The 23,352-nt window shown below is 41.1% G+C and overlaps 1 protein-coding gene across 17 annotated transcripts in view; it reads right to left on the bottom strand.

Annotated features, from left to right (window-relative positions):
- Window positions 1-9,671, bottom strand: part of FBXL4 (F-box and leucine rich repeat protein 4) — a 71,024-nt gene extending 61,353 nt beyond the window's left edge. For 3 of the 17 annotated variants that reach the window (XR_012775216.1, XM_075498428.1, XM_075498445.1), the window contains exons 1-4: window positions 9,583-9,669; window positions 3,337-3,585; window positions 1,952-2,536; window positions 1,427-1,511 (exon numbers count right to left, since the gene is read on the bottom strand). Coding sequence is in view for 16 of the 17 variants with exons in the window: in XM_075498428.1 (XP_075354543.1) it covers window positions 1,427-1,511; window positions 1,952-2,455 (589 nt within the window). In the remaining variant the exon portion in view is untranslated. Of the gene's footprint in view, window positions 1-1,426; window positions 1,512-1,946; window positions 2,537-3,336; window positions 3,586-3,855; window positions 3,871-7,287; window positions 7,466-8,624; window positions 8,731-8,826; window positions 9,160-9,312; window positions 9,562-9,582 lie in introns of those variants that run through there. The other 14 variants (XM_075498442.1, XM_075498443.1, XM_075498436.1 and 11 more) reach the window with 13 other exon arrangements.
- Between the last annotated feature and the right edge of the window lie 13,681 nt (window positions 9,672-23,352).

A 23,352-nucleotide genomic window follows, 5' to 3' on the forward strand; every position in this document is an offset into this window, starting at 1 on the left:
ACTCCTGCCTACAAATTAAAAAGCAAGGTCCTTCATCCTTTTTTATGAAGAAGGGAAAGTCTAAGCTCTCACTCTGACCACACCCCAAAAGGAGTCGTAAAGCACATCCCAAAAAGTTTTATATTAGTATTTTCACTTCCATCTTCTTTTAGCTCTCTGAACTATTTTCTCTTTTTTTTTTAGTGCACCTTACTAAATAGCTTCTTCAGTTAACATTTCTTGAGAAACTTTCCTTCAACACTTCTTGGTCTTTACACAAAACTAAAAAAAGTGTATTGTTTTAAGAACCAAAACCTAAACGGACATTTTTATAAAATAGCATTAGGTTATTACTCAGAATTATATCCTTGTATTGCCCTGCAGCACACTATCTTACTATTATTCTAATGCGATATTGTCAACAGTTACAGAAATCTCTACATAAATCTGTGCTATATCATAAAATAAAGTAAAATCTACATCATAAAATAAAAAAGTAAAATGAAAGTTCACAGATTAATTGCCCAAAAGTCATTTCACATTAGGTTCTAAGTTCAAAAGTCTTAAAAGCTGTCTTCACCACATACCATCCTATAAATAAGTTCTGTATTGCAGTGCCAAACGCACGCCTACTTCTGAAGTTAGGCGGCCTATTATTATTAGTTTGACCTATCACTGTTCCTTGAATTCGGATGTTTACTTTAGACCTATACAGCATATACTCATTAGAGAGCTGTAAAACAAACAACTGCACTAAACAACAGTAGACGATAGAATCATACAAAAAATATTAATTGGGAGTTTTGAATATATAACATGACACCTGATTTTCTAGGGGTTTTGAACAAACATCAATGGCCTAGTATTAGGAAGCATGGGATACTAAGTCAGACCTAAAAGCATGCTTTTTAGCTGTGTCTGTAAAAGGCAGGTCAGGGAAAAAACACCCAGCATCCAAGCAGACACTGGTTATACCGCCAAAGCGTGCATTTTAAAGGAATACAGTATTTGTTGGCATATTATTTTCTACAGGATACTTTTTGTTAAGTCTTTCTTCTATCAGTTTTCCCTTCCTTTATGGCTTTGGTATCATTTCATCTCTTTTTGATGTATATGGAATACTTTGATTGCATATACTGATGGCTTTTCTCAATGTTTTTCCCCACTACGTGCTTTTACCTGTTCTCTTTCTCCTTCCATTTCCATTTCCTCACCTCCTCACTAAGAGCTTCACACCTCATACACAGTGTTTTTCTTCATTATCTTACCATTCCCCAGGTCCCCATCTTCCTACCCCCCCAACTGGAATTTCATCAGGAGTTCCTACTATGAGGAAAACCAACAGGATCAAATCAGGGTCTTTTAGTCCATGAAGCAAGTGTAAAAATGAAGTGTGGCTCACACCCTTTGATCGGACCAAAAATAAAGATCAGACAAATGGCATCACCTTTTGTCCGACTGTTCCGTGCTTCTGTTTTTGGCCTCATTTCCATATGAATAGTGATAGTGCCTGATTGTACTATACATACAACCTAAAGCATGCAGAGAGAAGAAAGAGTTTATGGCTACTTGAGGCAGGATGATACAGCAACCATGAATCCTCAGCCTTTTCTACACAATTTGCTTTTCTTATTGGGGAAAGAGAAGAATTCAGAACTGCCATTTCAAAAGTGATTTTTGTACATACATAGTAATTATTGCTCATAAAAATTTCAACACAAAAACTACCATTACACAAATTAAATCTGATATTAGGATTTGCATTAATTCCTACAAAAACATCCACATCTCTGAAGTTGCTATAAAAACGTGTCACCACAGTTTTAAAAACATGCAGAAATAAAGAAAACGTTAGTGGGTCAGGTACAAAACAGAGAAACACTAGGAAGTAAAAGTTTGCTAAACAGCATTATTTGTAGCATTTAACATCTTACAGGAAAGCATAAAGGAGGAAAAAAAAAAATTACCTTACTTCAGCTGGTGGATTTTGTGAGTAAGGATTTGCAGAGCATGCCAAAATCCTGACTACAGCTCCAGGATGATATGTTTCTAGAACGTGCACTGCAGTGGGATAAACTGGATCCTCAAAAGCGAGTTCCACATAGTCCTGGCTACAGAAGGTGGGTGGTGTCCTCTTGAACGGCAGCCGAGCACTAGGGCAACGATCCCACCAGGTCCCATAAGTTCGAAAGACAGCAGTCTGAGTGAAGTCACCAGAACTAGGGTACACGTTTGGAATACCTGCTAAATTCCACATGGTATATGACATGCTGTTTTCACTACCATAGTGAGAGCTGAAATCCAACACTTCTTTGGCATGCTGAGCTATTTCAACATTGATAGGTAAGGCTCGGGTGTTTGATTCAATAGCCCTCCGGCTGTTCATTTCTCCTCTTGTCGCTGTCCTAGCTCGGCGCCGAAGGCACATATAGTAAAACATGCTCAGAACTGTTAACATGGGAAACACTGGTGACATCAAGATACGACTTAGGAAGATGCGAAAGGTCAGGAGTCCTTTATAAGGCGCATTAACTGCTTGTGGTGTTTTGGAAAAGAGCTGATAAAACAGAATGAATAAACATAGTGAGCAGATATTCTTAGAAAGCAAACTGTACTCATTTGAATATCCTCTTAAACAAAGCACTGCTACTAAAACATTAATAAACTTACATTTTATTTTAAGACAATTATTTAGTTGGAGGCTACTAACTGTGGCTTCCCATTTACTGTGTCTAAAAAAAGAGAAGACTATGAAGAAACATTAGCCAAAACTAGCCCTCGAGCAACAAAAAGACTAATGGTTAAATTAAGCATTATTTTCAGGAATTTATTAAGAGAAAAAAATCTTGCACTGACTTATGGAAATGAAATCAAGTATGAAACGAAATCTGGCCCTTGTAGTAAACAACTGTAGAAGAGTATCTGAAGGTACAGCTAAAATTATCTGTAGTATAGTTTTGAAATACTTAAACTAAAACCGACTTTTAAACAAAGTACCCGGGTACCTAGTCAGGCTGCAGCAGTATACAGCTCAACAAAACCCAAGTTACTTCACTGCTCGTATTTTGCAGTAAGACTGCTCCCAGACCCAAATTAGTTCATTTAAAGCTAGCTCAAGTATATCTATATTATATTATAATCTGGAGAGTAAATACACCCTTCAAAGACAGCTCATATAGAATGCTGGACAGCTACTCCAGCAAATTGTTTCCTCTAATTTCTTCCCATAATTTGTGAATGGTTTTAAGAGCGAAAAGAAAGAGCGTTGGGGCAGTTAATCTAAACCAAAAACTTAACCTGCTGCTTCCTGTATCGGAGCACTAGCCTGAAACAGACTCACAAAAATATTGTCTTTACCCTTTGAAGTTGTCCATGACAACATTCACCAATGATAGAAGGGTCACCAGCCTGAAGGATGCTCAGAATTCATTAACGACATCATCTTCCTTTAAGCCAAGGAACAAAGTCAGTCTTCAAAAGAGTCCTGGCATCAGAAGTAGAAGTCCCCATAGAAAGCATTTTACTTCTGATAAGAGAAAATATTTTCATTTATGTAATAATTCAGTTAAACACAAAATGTAGTAGATCTGCATACTGCCAGGCCACCTAAAAAAAAAATCAATACAAAACATACTAATAATTAAGGATACTGATGTGTTTTCCACAGCCCACACCAAATCACAAGTAAAACAGACAAACAAATTAGAAAAAGCTAAAATAAAGGCAAGTCTCTTTACTAAAGTTTTCTGTTTACAACAGTGAAGAAATATTTATAGCTGAATGTTGTCTTCAGGACACAGAAGGGCTGTATCATATTCCCTACTAATAAAGATCCTCTTACATATGCTTGTCCCATATTTAGCAGCCGCTCCATACCTGCATGATGTAAACTGTTAGATTTACCAACACGCAACGAAACGTGGAACGCATTCTCTGATTTCTGCTAGCAGTACACAACACACTTGGGCACCAATACAGCACTCCAGAATTCACATCCTCCAGTACCACAAACTGTTTCTCACAAACTGGCCTTCCAATTAACTTGTTCATCAGCTTTACTAGGAAACAATAAGGAGTAACGTTCATAACCTGTTAGAGGCCAAAACAGGCATGACCAAGCACGTCTCAAAATAGACTAAATGTTTCTTCAACAGCCTGTACTGGAGTTGCCAGTTAGTTTATCACAGGATACATACTGCGGTAATCACTGAACCAGAGGTGACTCTTCTATCGCAGAAGACGCACCAAACAACAACTAACATGATGCCTCACATTGCCTTGCAGACAAACCACATATTTAATGTTTGCAATGAGTACAAGTGAGACCATATTTTATAGTTTTTGGAAGCATAAGCTTAAAGTAAGGTAAATAATTGAACAAATGGAGACGAATCAAAGTGACTTTTGTATACCTCTACATAAATCCACTGTGCATGTTTCTTGGGCAAATTGCTTGGTTTCCATACTCACAAAATGCACATAGATGTATAAACAGCTCTCTTTCACTTGGACGTTGCCAACAAGAAGGCGCTTGTGGTAACAGATAAGGACAGGCTGCGCTATTTGACCCTCTTACTTGTGACAGCAAGAAAGTTTACTAACGAAGTGTTCACTTCTCACTTTCTTGCCTCTTCTATTATTAGCTTTTTGTTTAGTTCCTGTCCTTCATTCAGTTTCACATGTTGACATAGCTGTCAACAACACGAATTACTCCTGACATTCAGTGCAGAAGGGAATGCATAAGACAACATGCTGGATCCACTTCAAGCTCTCCTGGAATGCCAAAACCCAATAATGTCACTTTTCCCCCAAACATCCTGTTGAACCACCTTTTAGAAAAGACCCTGGGAAAAAAGCAGCACAACCCCCAATCTCTCCTCCTTAAAATACCCAAAAAAATACCCAAAAAAAACAATTCCAAACTGAAAATTGTTATTTTTTCTTTTCAGCATGGAGCTGCTGTAAGATGTAAGTAAAGATTACAAATACATTCTCCTCCTGGATTTTTCCCTCTTAAAAAGAAAAATCCATTTACAGAATACGCCAACAGACATTAAACTTCAACAAAGTTACTGCTGTCAAGCCCTGGAATCACGTGTAGACCAGCATATACACCAGCTTCTAACTCAAAATTTCACTGATTAACATGGTTCGACGGCTGCTCCATGGAAATTATGGCTTTACAGAGCTCAATTTTAAAAATCACTCAGCTGGGGTACTTCGAGATCAGGTGCGAATCACTTATCTCACATACACATCCTACACAACTTCACGTCTGCACTGCAAACTCCAGGCCACAGCCCGGAGCTCTTACAGTGCTGTTGTAAAACCCAGCCGAGCTCCCTATCAGCTTGTCAAAGAGCAGCATAACCGCCGCTGGTTCAGAGCTGTACATCAACTAGCCGGCCAGTTTAAGTCAGGTCTAACAGAGCAGATAATGGAAAATCTGCAGCATGATTTCAAGGTGGTGGAAACATTAATTTGGGTCATTCCCCCTCTACCAACTTGATGATTTTCATAAAACCTGTAAAAATTTGATATCCTTGACACTGACGCCACTTTGTCAATTTTGGCTGACATTGGTCAACAGGCTCAAAATTAAGTAAGGAGGAAGAAACAGGGAAGAGCATACAGCTTTCATAAAAATGTATTAGTCTAAACCATACAAGTGGAGATAAATTACTTCTAAAGAGTTAAAAGCAATATAGGCTTTAGTAGTTTATAACAAGTAAGAGGAAACAGAAAACTATTATAAAAGAAGGATAAATAAGCGTTAGGGCTACAATACAAATAGGAACTCTTCTTTCGGCATTTTAAAAGAAGCATTAAGACTTGTGTGGAGTTAAAAGACCAATGAAAAATTGCTCAGGAGGTTAAAGGATAATAAGCTAGTGAAAGAATTACATTAAATACAGATCAGCAGGGCCAGATGATACAGAGAGATTTTTTCAGGAGCTACCACAGGTCAAGCTGATTTCCAATTAAAGGGATTTAACTGTGCAAAAAAAGATAAAAATGCAGACTCAGGCCTATGCAAAGCATCAAGATAAACAGCTCTGGAGCAGAGCAGTTCATGTACATGCAAAGTTTATGTGGACAACTCCCCCCTCCCCCAAACTGCTTGATTATTTTTATGAGATCCATTTGGGCCTATGCAACTACACCTTCCAATCTCTGGCAGCATCTTTGGCCTGTTGTATATTATTCATTTTCTTTTGCACAGGCATAATTATGCCAAACTGAAGCTTAATAAAGGTTTCTTTTAAGCATATCTTATTATCCTCCTCCCGAGCAGCAGCCTTCTACTTCTTTTCTTTTATTTAGTTTCTTTCATATCATAATTTTTTCTCTGTCAAGATACTATTAAATGGACTGAAATGGCACTATTAAATACCAGGACCTTCAGCAGCCACCACAGACTAGCACAGAGGGTGTTAACAGTTTGGTTAGAAACAAAAACCAATACACTATGAATGTACAGTGATGTTGTGAGGTGTTGTCCTATGCCTACATGCCCATTTTGCGCTTCCAGACTGGATCCCGTCCCCAGTTTCTCTCGGGGCTGCCTGAGCTCTGCCCTCCCAACTCATGCCCCACACAGACCCATCCCTCTCTGCTTCACAGCCACCTCTCCAGCTGGCGGTGCTGGGGAGCCAGGTGAGTCCTGGGGCTCGTCCAGCCAGACACCAACTGCTCCTACAAGCCAGTGTAGTTTTGAGTCTGTTCATCTCCCCGAACCAACTCGTTGCCAGTTAACACGAAGTCAGTGCTGGCTCGAGGGGGCAGTCAGACTGCAAGGGGCCCCAGTCAGACCAGCTCAAAGGGCCATGGAAATGTTACCTCCAGTTTTACCAGACAGGATTCCAGAGAACCAGATTGGACTAGGCCTGGAATACAACCTTCCTAGGAGAGAGAGAGATGCTACCTTCTTTCAAAATACATTAGAGCCCATCACATTATTTACAATCTCTCCTATTCAGATCATTATTTAACTAACAACTATTTCAATTATATGGGCAAATTCCCTTTTTCTATTATGATTAACCCTTCTTCCCTTTGTGCTATACACCTAGAAAGCCTTCTAAGACTGTAATTCACTATTTCCTTCTTTCAAACACAACAAACCTTGATAAAGGAAAATGTCTTATGGTTTCTGTACAGATTTCATGGGAATGGGCACTAATTAAACTAAAGCATTCAAAAGCACTAGATCTCTTCAGCCTATTTTGCCTCTTTTTACAGGGAGTTTATGTCCACAAATCTATTTTCCAGCTTCCAAGCAACCCATCCTGTTAATGATTATTGTACCTATTCATTTTGGTTGTTTCTGCAAACGCAGCTCCCCAGTATTCACAACTTCATCCCATGAAAGCAGAAACAGGACACAGTTACGTAGTCATTCACCAACCAGACTGCCGAGAAAAAGTGGGAAATATACAGAAAAATACCAGAGAGTTGGAGGGGCTGCAAAGGGAAGGATACGTGTAAAAACATAGCAAGTAACAGTTATTAGACATAGAAAAAAATGAAAGATGGCATATTTCGTCCCTGAGCCTTTCCTAGCAATGCATGTGTTAGACAAGAGTTTGTATTATTTCAAGAGAAGCAAATGTTGTATATACAAGTCATGTATACACCAGGTTTGATTTTTAAAGCCAGAGAGGTAATAATTCCTCTTTACACCAGCTTTGCTAATCTCACGCTTGGGAGTACTGTGCCGAGTTTTCTTTCGTTTGACTATAAAAGGAACAGCAGCATTGACAAATTACAAAGAACGTATAAATGACAAAAACAATAGATTGTATTATCTCTGAAGAAAGATTAATGCAATTTAATATATGCGTCAGATAAAAGATGGTAAGTGGGAAATCTCTTTAATTATCTTTGCACATTAATGCACAGAGGGAATACTGGAACCTTACATTACAGGCTAAAACAGAGTATTTTTACCACAGGTTAGCATCTCTCGCTGTTAATTACCTAGATTATACCAACATCTACACTCAACTTGTTGAAACTAGAAGCTAATATTAATTAAAAATTAATAAGCTCTTACAGCATACTTTAAACTTGGGCCCCACTTGCTGTGTTTCTTCCTGTAATGTGTTCTGGCACTAAAAACATAACCATTTTACATATTTGCAACTTATAAATTTACAGTTTGGAAAGAAAATGGAACATTATGACAATTCTATCTACTTAAAATCTTGATTGTGTTGCCATCATGAGCATCAAAACATGCAAAATGCAAGAATTTCAGATTACTTCACTGATTGACTGTTCCTTCCCGCTAGGACCAGAACTCATTGCGTGGTTTAGCACAGCAATATAACAGAGACAAATGTTCTTTAGGGATCTATTCCACCGTCCAGGTGACCGCCCTGCCTTCTGGAGGTTGTCTTCACACATAACTGAGATTGTTTCTCAGTATGTGTAAATCATCAGGTAGCCCCTTTTAAAAACGTCTAATTCTACATAAAGCCTAAAGTCACCACTTCATTTTGAACAACTGCCCTCCCAGCTACGGTGAAAGTCTCTTCCTCATGCCAAAAAAAACCCCAAATATATTCCCATTCAATACTACTGTCAGTAAGCAATTCAAGTGCAGTTGTCTTCTCATTTTTCTTTTCACAATGTCGTGCTACCTCTCCATGCAGTCGTGTTCTGTGGGGCATTTACTTGCTGGTCACTGCACTGATCGCAGCTATTAGGCCACGTAGTTATCTCCCGCTGTCTGTTCATCAGCCTGCACTGACAATAAATAACAATTCACACGAAGTGAAGCACCCCAAAGTACATACCCCACGCAAAAAAAAAAAAAAAGAATATTGCTAGTTAAGCTCCTACCCTGCTTCTGTTGTGTTGTGATTGGGCAACTGGGGTAACAAGGGGTAACTGGCGTAAGGCAACGGGGACCAGGCAGCAGCGAACGCCTACGGCGAGCCTGACGCTCCCAGGGCGGACGAGGATCTGCGCAGGAGACGGTGCCCAACGCGCGCCCCAGCTCTGCCTGCTTCTAGGGCTCTTCCTCCCTCCGTGCGCCATCTCCTCCCCGTAACGTCGCGCCCCTCGGGCACCCGCGCTCTTCGCCGACAGGGGCCTTCCCCTGGGGCAGGTCTCGCCGAGGCCCACGGGCGCCGCCGGGGCAGCCCCACCCTGAGGCAGGCGGGACTGCCTGGTGCCGCCACTGCCCCCCGGGTCCCCTCCCTGACGCGCGGACAGCAGCCCGCCCCGGCCCCGCCAACCACCGCCGGGGCGCCCGCCCTGCGGCCCGGCCGCCGCCTCCGCCGGGCGGGCACGTACACACCTGCGGCCGGCCGCGCACGTACACACCTGCGGCCGGCCGCACCCGCCGCGCAGGGCCGGCACCCGCACCGGGCCGCTCCCGGGCCCGGCGCCGCGCTAGCCGGCGGGCTGCCGGCGCTGCCAGGCCGGGCGGGGGCGCGGAGGGGGGGCGCCCGGCTCCTGCCGCCCCGCCGAGGAGACCCCCTCCCCCCGGCCGCGTCCCGCGGGGAGGGGCCCCGGTAGGCAGCGCGGCCCCCCCGCGCCCGCGCCCGCCCCTCCCTCTCTCCCTCCCCCGCCCGAGCGGAGCCGCCACCCTACCCCGTCCGGAGGGCGGAGCAGCTCGGGCCGCGCGCGCCGCCGCCGCCACCGCCGCGCCAGGCGCCGCCGGAAGCCCGCACGGCGGCGGGGGCGGGGCGCCGGAGGAAGAGGCGCGGCGCGGGGGGCCGCGGGGGCGGGGCCGCGAGCTGCGCGTGCCCGCGCCTCAGCGCGGGGCGGGGTGGGCCGGGCCGTGACGGCCGTTGCGGGCGGCGGGCTGAGGGAGGCGGCGGGCTGCCCGGCCCCGGCGGGAGCTGCGGGCGCGGCCCGGTGCCCTGTTCTTTGTTTTAATTGCGAAGTCAAGCGAAAGGCGGCGGCGGCGGGGGGGGTGTCATTGTTTTGTTATTGTTTGTGACTCAAGCCCTCTCTGGCTTGCGTCGTCTTACCTCTGCAGCCGCGGAAGGCTGCGGTGAGGCGGCAGCTCTGAGCCGCCCTCTGGAAGCCCGCCTGCCCCCGGCAAGCCCCAGCCTGGTTTCTCCCAAAGCTGCTTAACAGGCGGCTTAAAAGCCCTAGCCCCAGCCCAGCCCGATCAGGCGTTTAACGTGGTGCTTTGAGTCCCCGGCATGTCATAAGGGCAGCCCTGTTCTTTAATGGATCTTAATGAGCGCTTGCTCCAGCGAATTGTAGTGCCTCTTGGGTAGGCATATTGCAAAGGAAGTGTCATGTTTTGCTTCCATATCCTCTAATTTGATACGCATGCCCAAGCACTTGGGCTTTCTCTCTCAACCACCGCTTCCCCTTCCAGCTCCTGCCATGCTCGCCAAACCTGCTGTCAGTCCGTCTAGTCTCCTCATGTCTCCGGCGATGCTCCACGTTACGTGGTACCTGGGACCGTTCAGTTACGGCAGAAGATAGTGATGCTGACTTTGACTAGGTGGTCAAGAAATAATTCTAAAAATCCAGAAAAGATTAAAACTACTTGATATCTAAGGTTCTTTTTGTATGATGCTTAATATAGATTCTATACATTTATAATAAATTCCAAATATAGAAATCTATACATTTAGGATGGAGTGCTTCTGTGCTGCTAATTGTAGTGGCAGACAGGCCGCTACACAGCCCTGCTTTCCACAAGCAGACATGCCAGGGTGACCCGTTTATAGGCGATCCGTGTACCTGCACGCACGTGTGTGTGCACATACAGAAACACACATACATACATATTTTATATGCGCAAGGTGCTACTGTACCATACACAGTATTTTAAAAACAACATTTTAAACCCCAACTTTTAAGGCATAACTTTTACGGAAGAGAAAGGTAGGCTCTTCAGGTTCCAGTGCCAGTGGTGTAGTGTGCCTTTCTGCATCATTTAGCCTCACTCCCTTGCTCCTACCCTACAGCTAGGTGCTAGCTACAGAGTGCCTGTAAAGGTGCTTTCGATACCCACCTTCCCAGACAGTGGCCACCTTAAAATTTGAATTCATAAAAATACAAAAAAAAAAAAAAAAAAAAGGAAATAAGGCTAGGAATAAGCTTGATGAGTCAGAAAATAGGTTAGACATGAAGCGGAATTTTTGTGTTTTATTTTGTTTATTGTTTTCATTTTGGTTTTTGTACATATCATGCTATCCTCACTTTCCAAATGAAATGAAGAGAAAGGGAGCACTCTGAAGGCACAATTTATCTAACGCATTTAAGACTTCTACTTTAGCATGCAATGTATCACCTAGGAACAGGAACCTAAGAGTATCCTTTTCTGTCTACTGGCTACAAAGAAAAAGCAGGCAACTAGTTCAGGTATTTGTGCAGAGGTCTATGTTTGACCAAATCATTCCTATCCGATGTTTATTTTAAGACTATATTGAGATTGAGTTCTGTGTCAGTGCAGAAGATAGAAGGATATGAAAAGTTTTTCTCTCAGTCCACTCACCCTCCAGCTCACAAATGCTGGAATTATCACTTAAATTTAGCTTTCTGAAGGTTATGTGTTTGATCTAGTCTGCTAGGCTCATTCTATAATTCATGGGGAGACACGGCTGCCTCCAGGTGATCCAGCCTATCCCATTTACTCCTATGACAGGTGCTTAAGATACACAGAAGATACCGCTGTTTGGAGGTACACCTCTCTCCACTTAGCATAGACCGTCTCCAAGCTTTCAGACAGCAAACATGATGTGCTATGTATGAACACATCCTTACCAAGACAGACAAATTACAGAACCAACTTCATCGTTATTCACGGAGGCTGTCCAACGGCAGGTAGCATTTTAAAACTGCGGAGAGGCTAGTATTTATTGAAGGGGACAGAGGACATTGGGTGACAGTGTCCTTTTTGTCTAGGATGCTGTCTCAAATTCAAGCTATGTGCGTTCAAGATGTGCTCCAAATTACTGTCAAATTGTCATTCCACAGCCTTTGTAAAAATCAATTGATGATCTGTTTTTATTCAACAGTTACCCACATCTGGAGATGACAGATAATTTCCAGTGAGCTATGCCACATAAACGCTTTATACATATTTCTGTATACACATCAGCAGTAAAACTAGGCATAGTATATGTTCCAGAAATGGTCCTCTGTGTTGAAAGGAAATGCACTGGTAGGACAGTACAGGAAACCTTCCGTTTGTAAAATAACAGCAAGACATATCTTCTGTGTGTTGATCAAACTTTGTAATCACCGAATTCATGTCTTAACAGCATCCTGCTTCTCCTTCAGCTTTTGCTCATTATGATAAGTGGTGCTATGGCTTGCTCACTAGGGGGAAATCTTACTGAAGTCAGTAGGAATATTGTTATTTCAAAATTAGATATAAAGAATGGAAAGGCCTTATAACTGGCATGGTTAAATGTGATGAAGTTATGGCTGTGTCTGTACCAAAGGCACGTAAGGGAATTTTATGGCTAGTGACATTTCAGTTGCTTTTGATTCCCAAGACATGTGGCTGGGTCTTGGATCCACGGTCAGATGCTTTAACTCACTTGTCACCACAAGCTGCCACTGTGATAAAAATGTCCACAAGGAAGCTTTCCTTAGGAGGAGGTAAAGATCCCACAGCATCAACTATGGTATCTGGCGGTTGGAGCTCCAAGGTTCTTTTATGTTCTGCACTCCCAGAAGATATTCAGGTCCACTTTTCCAGGCAAGGTGGTCTTTGAAAAAGCACGTGGAGCTAAGGGATTTTTAGTGAGAACGAGGAATCTGCTTATTAAGCAATGAAGCTTACCTGAGCCTTGGGTAAAGGGTTAGGAGACAGCTTCTCCTGAAAACAGGGTAACACTTTAGTTAAGTTTGCAAAAAAAGAGAGGCCTGAGTTGCTGTTTCTAACATATTGGTTGAGAAAACATTTTGTAAATAAACAGATCGTGCAAAAAACTACCTGGCTTGTAAGTCACCGGTTTCCACTCCCAGCAGGAAACTGATCTGAATTTTGTTATCACTTTGCAAAGCTTTGTACTTTAAAGTGTAAATTCAACCCTAAAAATAATGAAATCATTTTAATCAGTGAGTTATTTTTTAATCCAACCAATTTAGCCAAGTGTTAACCACAAAGCAGCACTGAGTGCCTATGCACAACACTGTTGCCATTGGTGTGAGTTGTTCTCTCTGGCTTCCTCTGCATCCCAGGATATTAACCTAGCATGGGAAACATCTCACTGCCTCTTGGCCCAGCACTAGTGCTTTTTGATATGTGAAATCACATATATTCTTTGAAGTGGAAGAGAAAGTGTACTAAGTCAATGAGACTGCTCACTGAGTAAATTTAAACATGTTTGTAGGTGTTTCCATGAACCAGGCCTAACAAGTCAGTGGTGTCTGTGTCAGCTTGAACTCTGTTTTTTTCCAGAGGAAATTTTTCATTCCCTGTGGGGTTTTTTATCCCTTAACAATATTTTGCGTAGCATCCTCTCTCTGCTCTGCTCTATGAAAACACCATATTGCATAGTTAGTCATATTTGCTGCATTTTATCTTTCTTTTCCTGTATTTTTATTAAAAAATAAAGAGAAGGATGTGCCACATTACAAGAATGTGCTTAAATTTTATACACAATTAAACTGCTGCAGTATTTAATCTGTCTCTCTGCTACTTGGCACTGGTTGTCGGTAGATCGCGCAGAATTTAGATTATAGACTCACTGGGGCAAGGGCGAGGTCTTGCTATGTCTTCTATGAAGTACCTAGTATATATTATCAAATTATATTACAATAACAGTTTCAGCATTTGAATGGATAAGCACTGCCCTTACTGTGGAAGCACTCTGCATGATATGTAATTAAGCTTTAAGAAAAAAGCATGAAGAATGAGAAAATCCTAATTTATCAAAATACAGTATTAACTGGACATATCACAGTTAAAAATCTTTCCTCTTTCCTTTTTATCTTTCTGCAGAAATATACTCATGAGCAATAATCCTAAAGCCTGGAAAGGATGTGCTGACTGAAGTCTTCGTGAGGTTTTTAATGAGGATTAGGGAATCGAGATAGTAAAATCTACTGTATACAAGGAGGTTGTTGTGCAAGAATCTTCAGACAAGTTTTAAATCAGAATCCTTTGTCAGCAGCAGTAGGATCCAGTAAGGATAATATGCTAATTTTGACCAGCAATAGGCTTCATATAGGGATCTAAAGAGACAGAAATAGATACAATCTTATTAAGCTTTTGTGTTGACACTGCATAGCTTGTTACTGCATTCAATTGAAATTTAAGACTGGGAATATAAAACCTGTATAACATTTTAGCAAGATATACAGTAACATTGAAACCTGAATAACAATTGAAAGCGTAAGTAGGAAATTCCCTTAGCCCTTGGGCTACCGCCATTTTTCTGTTCCAGCAGACAAGTAAATGCTCTAGGTGTCTGTGCCATAAAAACGTTCCCAGAGGCAATTCTGGCAAAGCACCTACTTTCTTCAAACCGGACCCGTTGCTTTAACCTTCTGAATGTCAGATTTCTAAAGCTAAGTGCTTCTGGTGCACTGTCAGCTGCTTCTCGTCTCTAGGCTTTCCTTGCAGCCTGCTAGGAGTGCAGAAGATATCACAGGCATGTACGCTCAAGGAACAGGGACGATTGGTTCCTCCTTCATAACAACTAGAGAGCTGCAAGTACATCTGAACAAGGTCTTATTGTCATTTCATGATGAAAGGAAAGTTCTAATAATTAGCAGGACTCTGTGTTTTATCAGGCTTATGATATTGATTGGTAGTAATTGTTAATCAGCTCAAGTCTCCTTTATCATGCCAGTACTTTTTCTTTAGAAATGTATTAGCCATTTCATATTTTCTTGCATAATGGCTGTATGAACTGACTGGCAGCAAGGAGCAGATGACTGGTAGTTTTGAGATAGAAGTATGTAATGTCCACACTGTGCGGTTTTTTAGCACAAAACCCAAGGGAATAGATACAGCTGCAGTGCAGTACTTTAGTATTTGCAGATCTGAGCCATATTGATTTCAATAGAGATATGTAATTCAGCCTCACAAAAAGACATTGTTAGCCTCTCATCAAGCATCACATAACAATTTTAAACCCTTTATAATATGTTCATATGACCAGAGATATTTTTATAGGTCAGTTGTGTTCCATGGCTACAAAGCTGCCTGTGGCTCATCCACTGCTGCCACATTTCACAATGGCATGATCAATCAAATCAGAGCTCAGCAGAGCTGAAGAGTTACAGATGTGAAACAGTAAGATGATTCCACCCAAGGGTTAGAAACCTGGAAGACTATGAGAAGTACCGTGAAGTTCATACCACTGTTCCAATCAGATCAATGTGAGCATTGTTATCAATGGCAATGAATGGAGAAGTTGGTGATGCTTTGCAACTGATGTCTTAGGCTACCAACATGATGGATCAGATGTGCAAAAGTTTTCTTTCAGAAATAGCATGTGCATCCACTGCATGCAGAAAAGCCACTTTCAGTCATGTATATATGCCAACAGTAAAACCATATGCTTATTTAGTACCTTTCTCCACTGCTAAAGATACCATACAAGTACAAAAAGTGATCTACTAAAAGACAATATAAGAAAATTTACCCATAAAAAATGAAGGAGGCTTTACTGCTCGCTGTGTTTTATTTAAAAAAGAAAAAGGGGGAGAGGAAATACACAAAACACATTGCAAAGCTTATTTTGTGATGGAACAGTTCAGAATATATGTTAGAATTCAGCATCTTATTTTGTTGCCTTCTAAAACAAATTATTCCTGAATTTCAGTGAAGGAAAGTCTGGGAGCTCTAAATGTATACAAGCCCTAAAAAGTCATGGGAAATTTACTGCAACTCGGGCAGTTAATGACCTAATGACCTCTTGGTTAACCTAATGAGTCCTCTTCAGCAAGCAAGGGCACAAAAAAGGAACCTATCTTCTCAAAGCGATAAGGTCTATTCGTCAGCAGAAGTTCAGTCCTCCCAGAGCTGAGGATAAATGGCTTCAGGTCATTCAGCTGAGTTTGTCATTCAAGCATTTTTCCAGATTATAGAGCAAACTAGGAGAATGGGTTGAGAAAGAGGGCTCATACTGCTGGGGTGGATGTGTAAAACTGGCAAGAATTCTCTAGTTGTGTTCCTTCTGCTTTTTGTTTCCAGCAGATAATGTGTAATAAAAAAGACTGTCACTTCCCTAAATATATAAGCTTTTAGCAGCCAATTTCAGGAAAGACTTAATGAGCTTCAGCTTCTAACTAGAAGCTTGTAGCCACCTTCCTTTCCCTGCTATACCAACAGCTAAAAGTTACACAGTGTATGCGTGCTTGTAATATGCGTACGTGTACACCCCGCCACACGCACATACACCCTGCCCCCGTTGCAGGAAACGCTTTTGTTCTCCTTAATTTGTGAAAGTCCCTTAAGTATGGATACGGTGCAAATACAAAATAACACAGCCAGATGTCCGACCCAAGCATTCTCTGTTTAGGAATGAATTTGCTACAGCAGTAGAAACAACTGGACTAAATCACTTCTGAAGTATGCATGGACACCATGTTGACATTCAAACAATCAGAATATAAAAGCCAAGAATCTGGGTTTTTTTCATTCTTATCTACTAATTATATTGGAATTTTCTACCTTAGTGAGCTGGATGCTCTATCTCCATCTTACAGCTAGTCAGAAACAAGCAAGCTGTTAGTTACAAGTAGTTCTCCAACCCTTGGGTCTTAGTTTATTTAGCTAGCTCCCTTCTGTTTTGCATGTTTTAGCTTTTGAAATTACTATATTTTCTTGCAGGAATTTGGCTGGTTTCCATCATTGATGAAGTAGGTTTGTGATCTGGGTAATATTTACAGAGAGAGGGTGAACAGGCAGCAATATCAAGCAACATAATGGCATGCTAGTACGCAGAGGAATTGTAATGGGCAGGACATGTACATATAAGTTCTCTGTGCATCATTGCCAGGGAGAAATGCAGGGAAGCAGGGCTAAATGCTAGCTGATCCCAAACAAGAACTACTAGGCATCATTTTTAAATAATTCCTTTTCCACAGCCACACATCGTTATTGCTTTGGATTGCTTTGCATAGCATAATGGGGAGACGAGGGTTCCTAGCTATAAAATTACCAGTGCTGTGAAACTTTAAAGACACAGATGTGTTCAGACTGAGTTAAGTATGATAGAGTCTCACACTGTTAAACCTGCATGGTCTGTGATTTTATCAGCTGTGGATTGGTTCCCGGAATGTTAATGAAGACCTATGTGTAGTTTTCTTGATTAACTTAAGGCTTAGAACTTGTTACTTTAGCATTGAACAAGATTTAGGTTTTTGAGTGGTTGCATCTGATACCTCAATTATTCATCCTGGGAATTAATGTACAATTAGCATGAATTCCTGCTCACATGGAAATAGATGGTTATTTTAATTTGGATGCAGTTGCTGAAAGAGTTCTGAATAATGAAAAGATTGGTATTAATGTCTTTGTATTGGGTACAGATCAGACTGTGTATGGAACATTTTTTTTTAATGTAGAAATGTCTTCACAGTTTGTTTTATTTGTTCCATTCTCCTTTCAGTTTTGGGCTACTCAGCACATCTGCCAATGATTTCACATAACTATGACTGTTAAGTAGTTTTTGACTACAAATATATATAAAATATTTGGCCTACTTCTGTACTGATTTGTACACTTCTGAATGAGGGTAACTCCTTTGAAGTGACTGGAATTACCCCATTATAAAGTCACTTAAGGAAGATCGTAGGTAGGTCAGTTCTTCCTGGAGCTTTTTCCTCCAACATATCATGCCTGAGATTTGCCAGTGAGTTGCTGGTACTGTAATTAATTCGTTCATCCAAAAACAAGGTAACCGTGTGCAGTTGCTAAGAACACTGGAATATGTTTTTCATGGCAGAGTGATTTCATTCTTAGCTTTTAAATACAGCAGTTTCACCCGAAGAGCAGTGTTTGGTTTGAGTCTCATTTTTTTATCTATTGATTTCTCTGCTTCCTGGCACCAAAAGCTTTCCTTACTGTTTGGAGGACATAGCTAGGGATCATCAGTCCAAGCCTGAAGCTGCAGTGACATCTGCAGCTCCTGCACGGATTAAGGAGGCTTGGGATGCACAGAAAACTGCTTATGTGCATACAGCCCACTCACCTCCACGCAGGGGACACCAAGTTACTTCGAATAACCAGCAAAAGGAAACAGGTTTTTTTTTGCTGCCTGCTGTTAGCTTCCAGTATGCATTAATGAAAGATATTCAGCGTTGTTAGTGAGATTTTTCCCTCTTCTATTATTATAACCCTTTAGACTGAGTGTTGTCCTGTCCCTGGCTTCCTGATGATCACTTATTCCGGGCACATAGTTAGTCCTGAAGGTGGCATTGTTATTGACTGAACATACTAACTGCTTGAGAAAATGTTGATTACTTCACATTCCTGAAAATTAATCCTGAAACCTTCCTGAACTATATTAATCAACTCCTTTAACTTTTTCTCCAGTGGAGAAGGTGGAGGCCAGCAATGTCATCGAAGAGCAGGTGCTCCTCCCTGCCTCATTAGCACCTTGCCTTTCTTCTTCAGTTCCAAAATCCTCGAAACCAAGAATGCTATTTATAGCTTTAGAAAGCTCCGTTGGCCTGTCCTGTCTCTGCAGCTAACCATTTGTCTGCCTCTTCCACCGTGTTAAATCAGCCCCTTGTGACAGCACCCTCAAGACCTGCAGAAGCAACGGCTCTGGAATGACGTGGCAGGTCTGAGGGAGATTGATGGCAGCCAGAATGGTGGACCGCTGGGAGCATTTAAACACACCAGCTTCTGAGAGACTGAGGAAGAAATTAGGAGCGTGAGGATGATAAAAGGGGAATATGGGGGCATAGGCGGGAGGAGAAGCAGGGACTCCCATAAATAAGAGCTGGCCGCATCCCAAGACAGAAAGGTAGTCTCAGAATGCCTATAAAGAGGATGCTGGTAACAAATGACTTTTTATTTTTTATATGTGTATTCAGGCTACATTAGGAACAGAATGCAAGGGGGCACTTAGATCTAATAATAGAAGCTATGTTAGAAAACAGTGGGAATATTTTCTTCCCTATATTTGCAAAAATTATCTTCTGATATCTTTGCATAATGTCGCAAAATCAAATACTACTGTTGGATTATTTTGTGATCAGCAAGAATGTTTGTAGTCCTCTGTCTGCGAGTTATATATCTTGCCAGATGTCCTTGTGGTTCCAGGATATCTGTGGAGGACTTTTCCTTCCATATGCAAGGCAGCATGGCCAAGGATCCCGACTGGCCAAGGATATTACTCTGAAGCACCAGGTTGACCTGCCTCCACATACTGGACACTGGAATTAAGAATCATTACTTCAGGCTGGGATGGAAAATCCTGCATTTCTAGTGACAGTAGTGATAGCCACGATGACAAGTGCTTTTTTATGACGTTAAAAGGCAGGAACCTTTAAATGTTGATAGCAGAGGTATGCAGTACAAGTAAATGCTGTGGTGATCCATTTTCAGCACGTAGGAAGTGTCTCTGTACATAGTCCTAGCATACAGTAACAGCTATGCACACAAGTGGAAATCAGATGCTCTAGGTAGTAACACCTAGGTCTGCTGCAGCCAGCTGAGTGACCTTAAATATCTATCACCCATCTATGTATGCAGATGCTCTCCCATCACAAAGGAGGATTAATGATGTTACTTCACAGAGCTAATGAGAAAATGAATCGGCTAATGTTTGATTCACAAGAGCCATAAAGCATTATATAGACATTGTTTGTTTTTAATTCCTCCCTCTATCATGCTAGCTAATAAGCAGTATTATTCATATTCTTACTCATATTATTATTAAAATCACATTATATTTCCCAGATAACCCAAATTATCTTTCCAAAATGCTTTTTCTAGCTTCTTTTCCACTTAGTATTTCACTGCCAGGCTACTTGGATTGCAGAATCTCAGTTCAACAGTATGCATAGGTTAGAAGGTATAGGCAGGTAGGATCGTTCCCCCTGCCCCCCCAAAAGTCATGATCAAAGAGCTTTATTCTCCTCTTACAATACCTAATGATCTCTCCTTTTTCCTCAGCTTCGTGATCGCATTCTTGAGACCAAGTTTACTGTTCTGGATGGAAAAGGTTTAAGGGATTAGACTCAGAGTTTGTCCTCCTGCTTCTATAAAGCTGAAAGAGATCATTCTGAAACAATCAAAGTGTACATTCACATTTGGATAGAGCATACACGCTTTTGTCATCTGGCCCTTGCACCAACTGACAGAGGTGAAAAGACATCATCAGCAAATGATGTGAAGCATCATTTAATCACATGTAATTTCGTTCGTGTTTAATACTGGAGGACATATGATTTTGTAAATATTTATACAGTGTCTTAGAGCCATCTATATAATAATAGTTTCATATTCAATAATGACAGATCACCAACACAAAAGCCTGTGCTTGTTAAAATGAGAGGTAGCAACAAATACACACTCCTAATACAAATAAGAATTTTGATTTGTGTTCTTGTTTGCTTCTTTTTTGTTTGTTTTTTTTTTTTTTCAGTAATATTTCTGTTATCAAACCCATACATTCCTCAAACAAATTGGGCTATATCCTGTCTTAATACAAGCATAAATGTCCTGGAAACATAGTTTGAGGATGAGGCGGGTCCTGTTTAGATCTCTCAAACTGCTACTGTATTTCCTTTAGGAAAAAAAGTAATAAATCACTGTTTTATTTCCTTCTGTTACGTGCTATTAGCCTTCCCAATGTGATATGCTTTCTTGAAGCAACTAAGACAACAGTTCATTTGAAACCTCCATTAAAAACATCTTTCTACAGTACTGTGTCAGTCTTTCCAGTCCACCCAGTTAGAGTTTCTTCTTACTTGTAACTTTCCATCTGGATTCAGAGCATCCTGAAAAATCAGTTCTCACTCTTCCAAGGGTTAAAATTCTGCTAACAAATATGGACTATTTGATATGAAAACCATTATTGTTTGATATGTCAAATAAAACATTTGTCAATCAAAAGTCTTTAAGCACTGGGCTATGTGACATTTACTCTTTTATAAACTGACAAAGTCCCTGGTGGCATGCCTTTCTTCCTCTCATTTAAATAGTGGTAGGAGAACAAATCACACTTCAGGGCAAGTTGATAACTGCCAGTCACGATTTCTGCCTTGTTTACTATAATGAGGAGGGTAATAAATGCATCTGACCATTTCAGCTGGCATTTGCATAGATGAATGATTTGTCCAGTCAGTCGCTCTCCAGTGATTTGGGCCTTTTTGTCAGCACAAAGAGCATTCAGTCTCCCTGGAATTTACAGCAGCCAAGCTCTCATTAGCAAACATCCTTTACCATGAATGATTCAAATAATTACCACTGAAATAATAAACTGTTTCACAAAAACATTTTATTTGATGGCTCCAAACATCAACTTTTCTGAATTGTTGACATTCAAATAAGCCAGAGAGCTTTATTGTCGAGCAACAATGATCCCCTTGTAAAAGGGTGGGCATTGTTTTACCTCCAGTAGACCTTTAAACTTGGCCAGATATCAAATGTGTCCCTCAAACAGCTAGCCAACGTGCTGGGTAATCAGAGGGCACGTACCAGATGGAGCTATAGTAAAACTGTATGTTCAGGCTCCCAACTAATTTTCACTAGGTTTATTTAGGATATTGCGAGCATAAAATTCCAGACTAATTAGCAGCAAGTTATCTATTTGCATCTACAGGAGTTGTATAATTATTAAATGCTTCTGCTTACACTGAGCTCTCAGTTCTGAATTCTCTTCTGTAATGATATTCTATGTGTATAATTAAGTGTTATTTGATATAGTTTTGGAGTTCAATCAAATGAGCAAGCAACAATTATATCCTATTATGATCTCCTCTAGTGCCTGGCAATGGGAATGATGTCACTGCATTTCCAAACCCGTAGCATGAGGCAAAAAGAATTTCCTGCTATCACTCTCCTTTACCCTTTCTACCAAGCGTAATTAGAAAAGTTTTATTAGTTAATTTAGAGGAGGGCTCTTTACTAGGGGTGTTCATAGGCTGCAGGAATGTATTCAGGTTTCACTGCAACCCTGTTTGTATGGGTATGTGCATGAAATTATTATCTTAATATCAACCAAACAGGATTCAATTGCACATTTTATGCTTCTCTTAACTGCAAGGAAACAAAACACAACAACAGAAGGGGGGAATATTTCACTCATCCCAGCACATACTTCATTGCATGATTTCACTTTCACATGAAGGTAGGGTAGGTAACAATAATCTCAAACAGCCTAATACCTGAGACCTTGATGTTCAGAAATAGAATAACTGAGCCCTGATTTTCATTTACAGACCCTTTATATCCCTCTGGCAAGATAAATTTCTTACGCTGCCAAGGAGAGGTAGAGCGCTTTTAAAATAAGTGAAAGTCAGGCCAGTAAAATTAAATACATTAAAACACATGACTGGTATTTCCAAGCTATAGAGTGTACTCTTTAAAATATAATGTCTGATAATTGTTCTGAGCCAGGAAGGCAAATATTTAGAACCCAACTTTTCATAGCTAGGTATTTGCAATAGGAGGCACAAATTCTGCCTTGTTTTTATTCACCCAAGGATAATTGCCCATTACAACACCCAAATTTGGGACTATATATCCTATTTAAGCACCAAGCTTTGCAAGCTGAATCCAAGTGAATAAAGTTACTTAGATAAATTGTACACTGTCTTTGAGCTTTCCAGGTTTGTCCATGGGCATTTCTTCTTCACCCAGCCAAGACCATTCAAGTCCAGCCTAGTCCAGTGTTATTTTTTTATTTCCGCCTGCTGTTTCTCTAATCTGTAGTCAGTATTTAGATGAAATAGACTGTTTCTCATTTTCCTTTTTGGCTTCTCAGGTGCAACATCAGAAGGAAATTAAGAAATCCCTTAATAATTCACTTTTGACAGATATATTTTTTTTTAAATTTCTAATCCAGTTTGGTGTTGACAGAGCTAAGGAACAAACAGAATTGGCTGGAGCCATGTACAGGTGAGCAAGTGTGAAGAACATTTTCTACACCTCCTGGTAGTCCCGTGTTCTGACAGACTGAGAGGAGCTTGCTATCTTGCAATGAAGATCAGTAAAAGCTCAGTTAAAAGCAATACTGCTTTTCAGAGCGGTCCATTTTACACGTCAGCGGGAAGAGAACCCGCACACTAACATTTAATTCATAGTTTGTTCTCTGTAGTCTTCTGTAATAAGTAGATCACATTGTGTGTTGGTTTTGGCTGGGATAGAGTTAATTTTCTTCACAGTAGCTAGTAGGGGGCTATGGTTTGGATTTGTGCTGGGAACAGTGTGGATAATACAGCGATGTTTTCGTTACTGCTGAGCAGTGCTTA

This window comes from Mycteria americana, chromosome 3 (genome assembly GCF_035582795.1).
Source record: "Mycteria americana isolate JAX WOST 10 ecotype Jacksonville Zoo and Gardens chromosome 3, USCA_MyAme_1.0, whole genome shotgun sequence".
Classification (NCBI taxonomy): Eukaryota; Metazoa; Chordata; class Aves; order Ciconiiformes; family Ciconiidae; genus Mycteria; species Mycteria americana.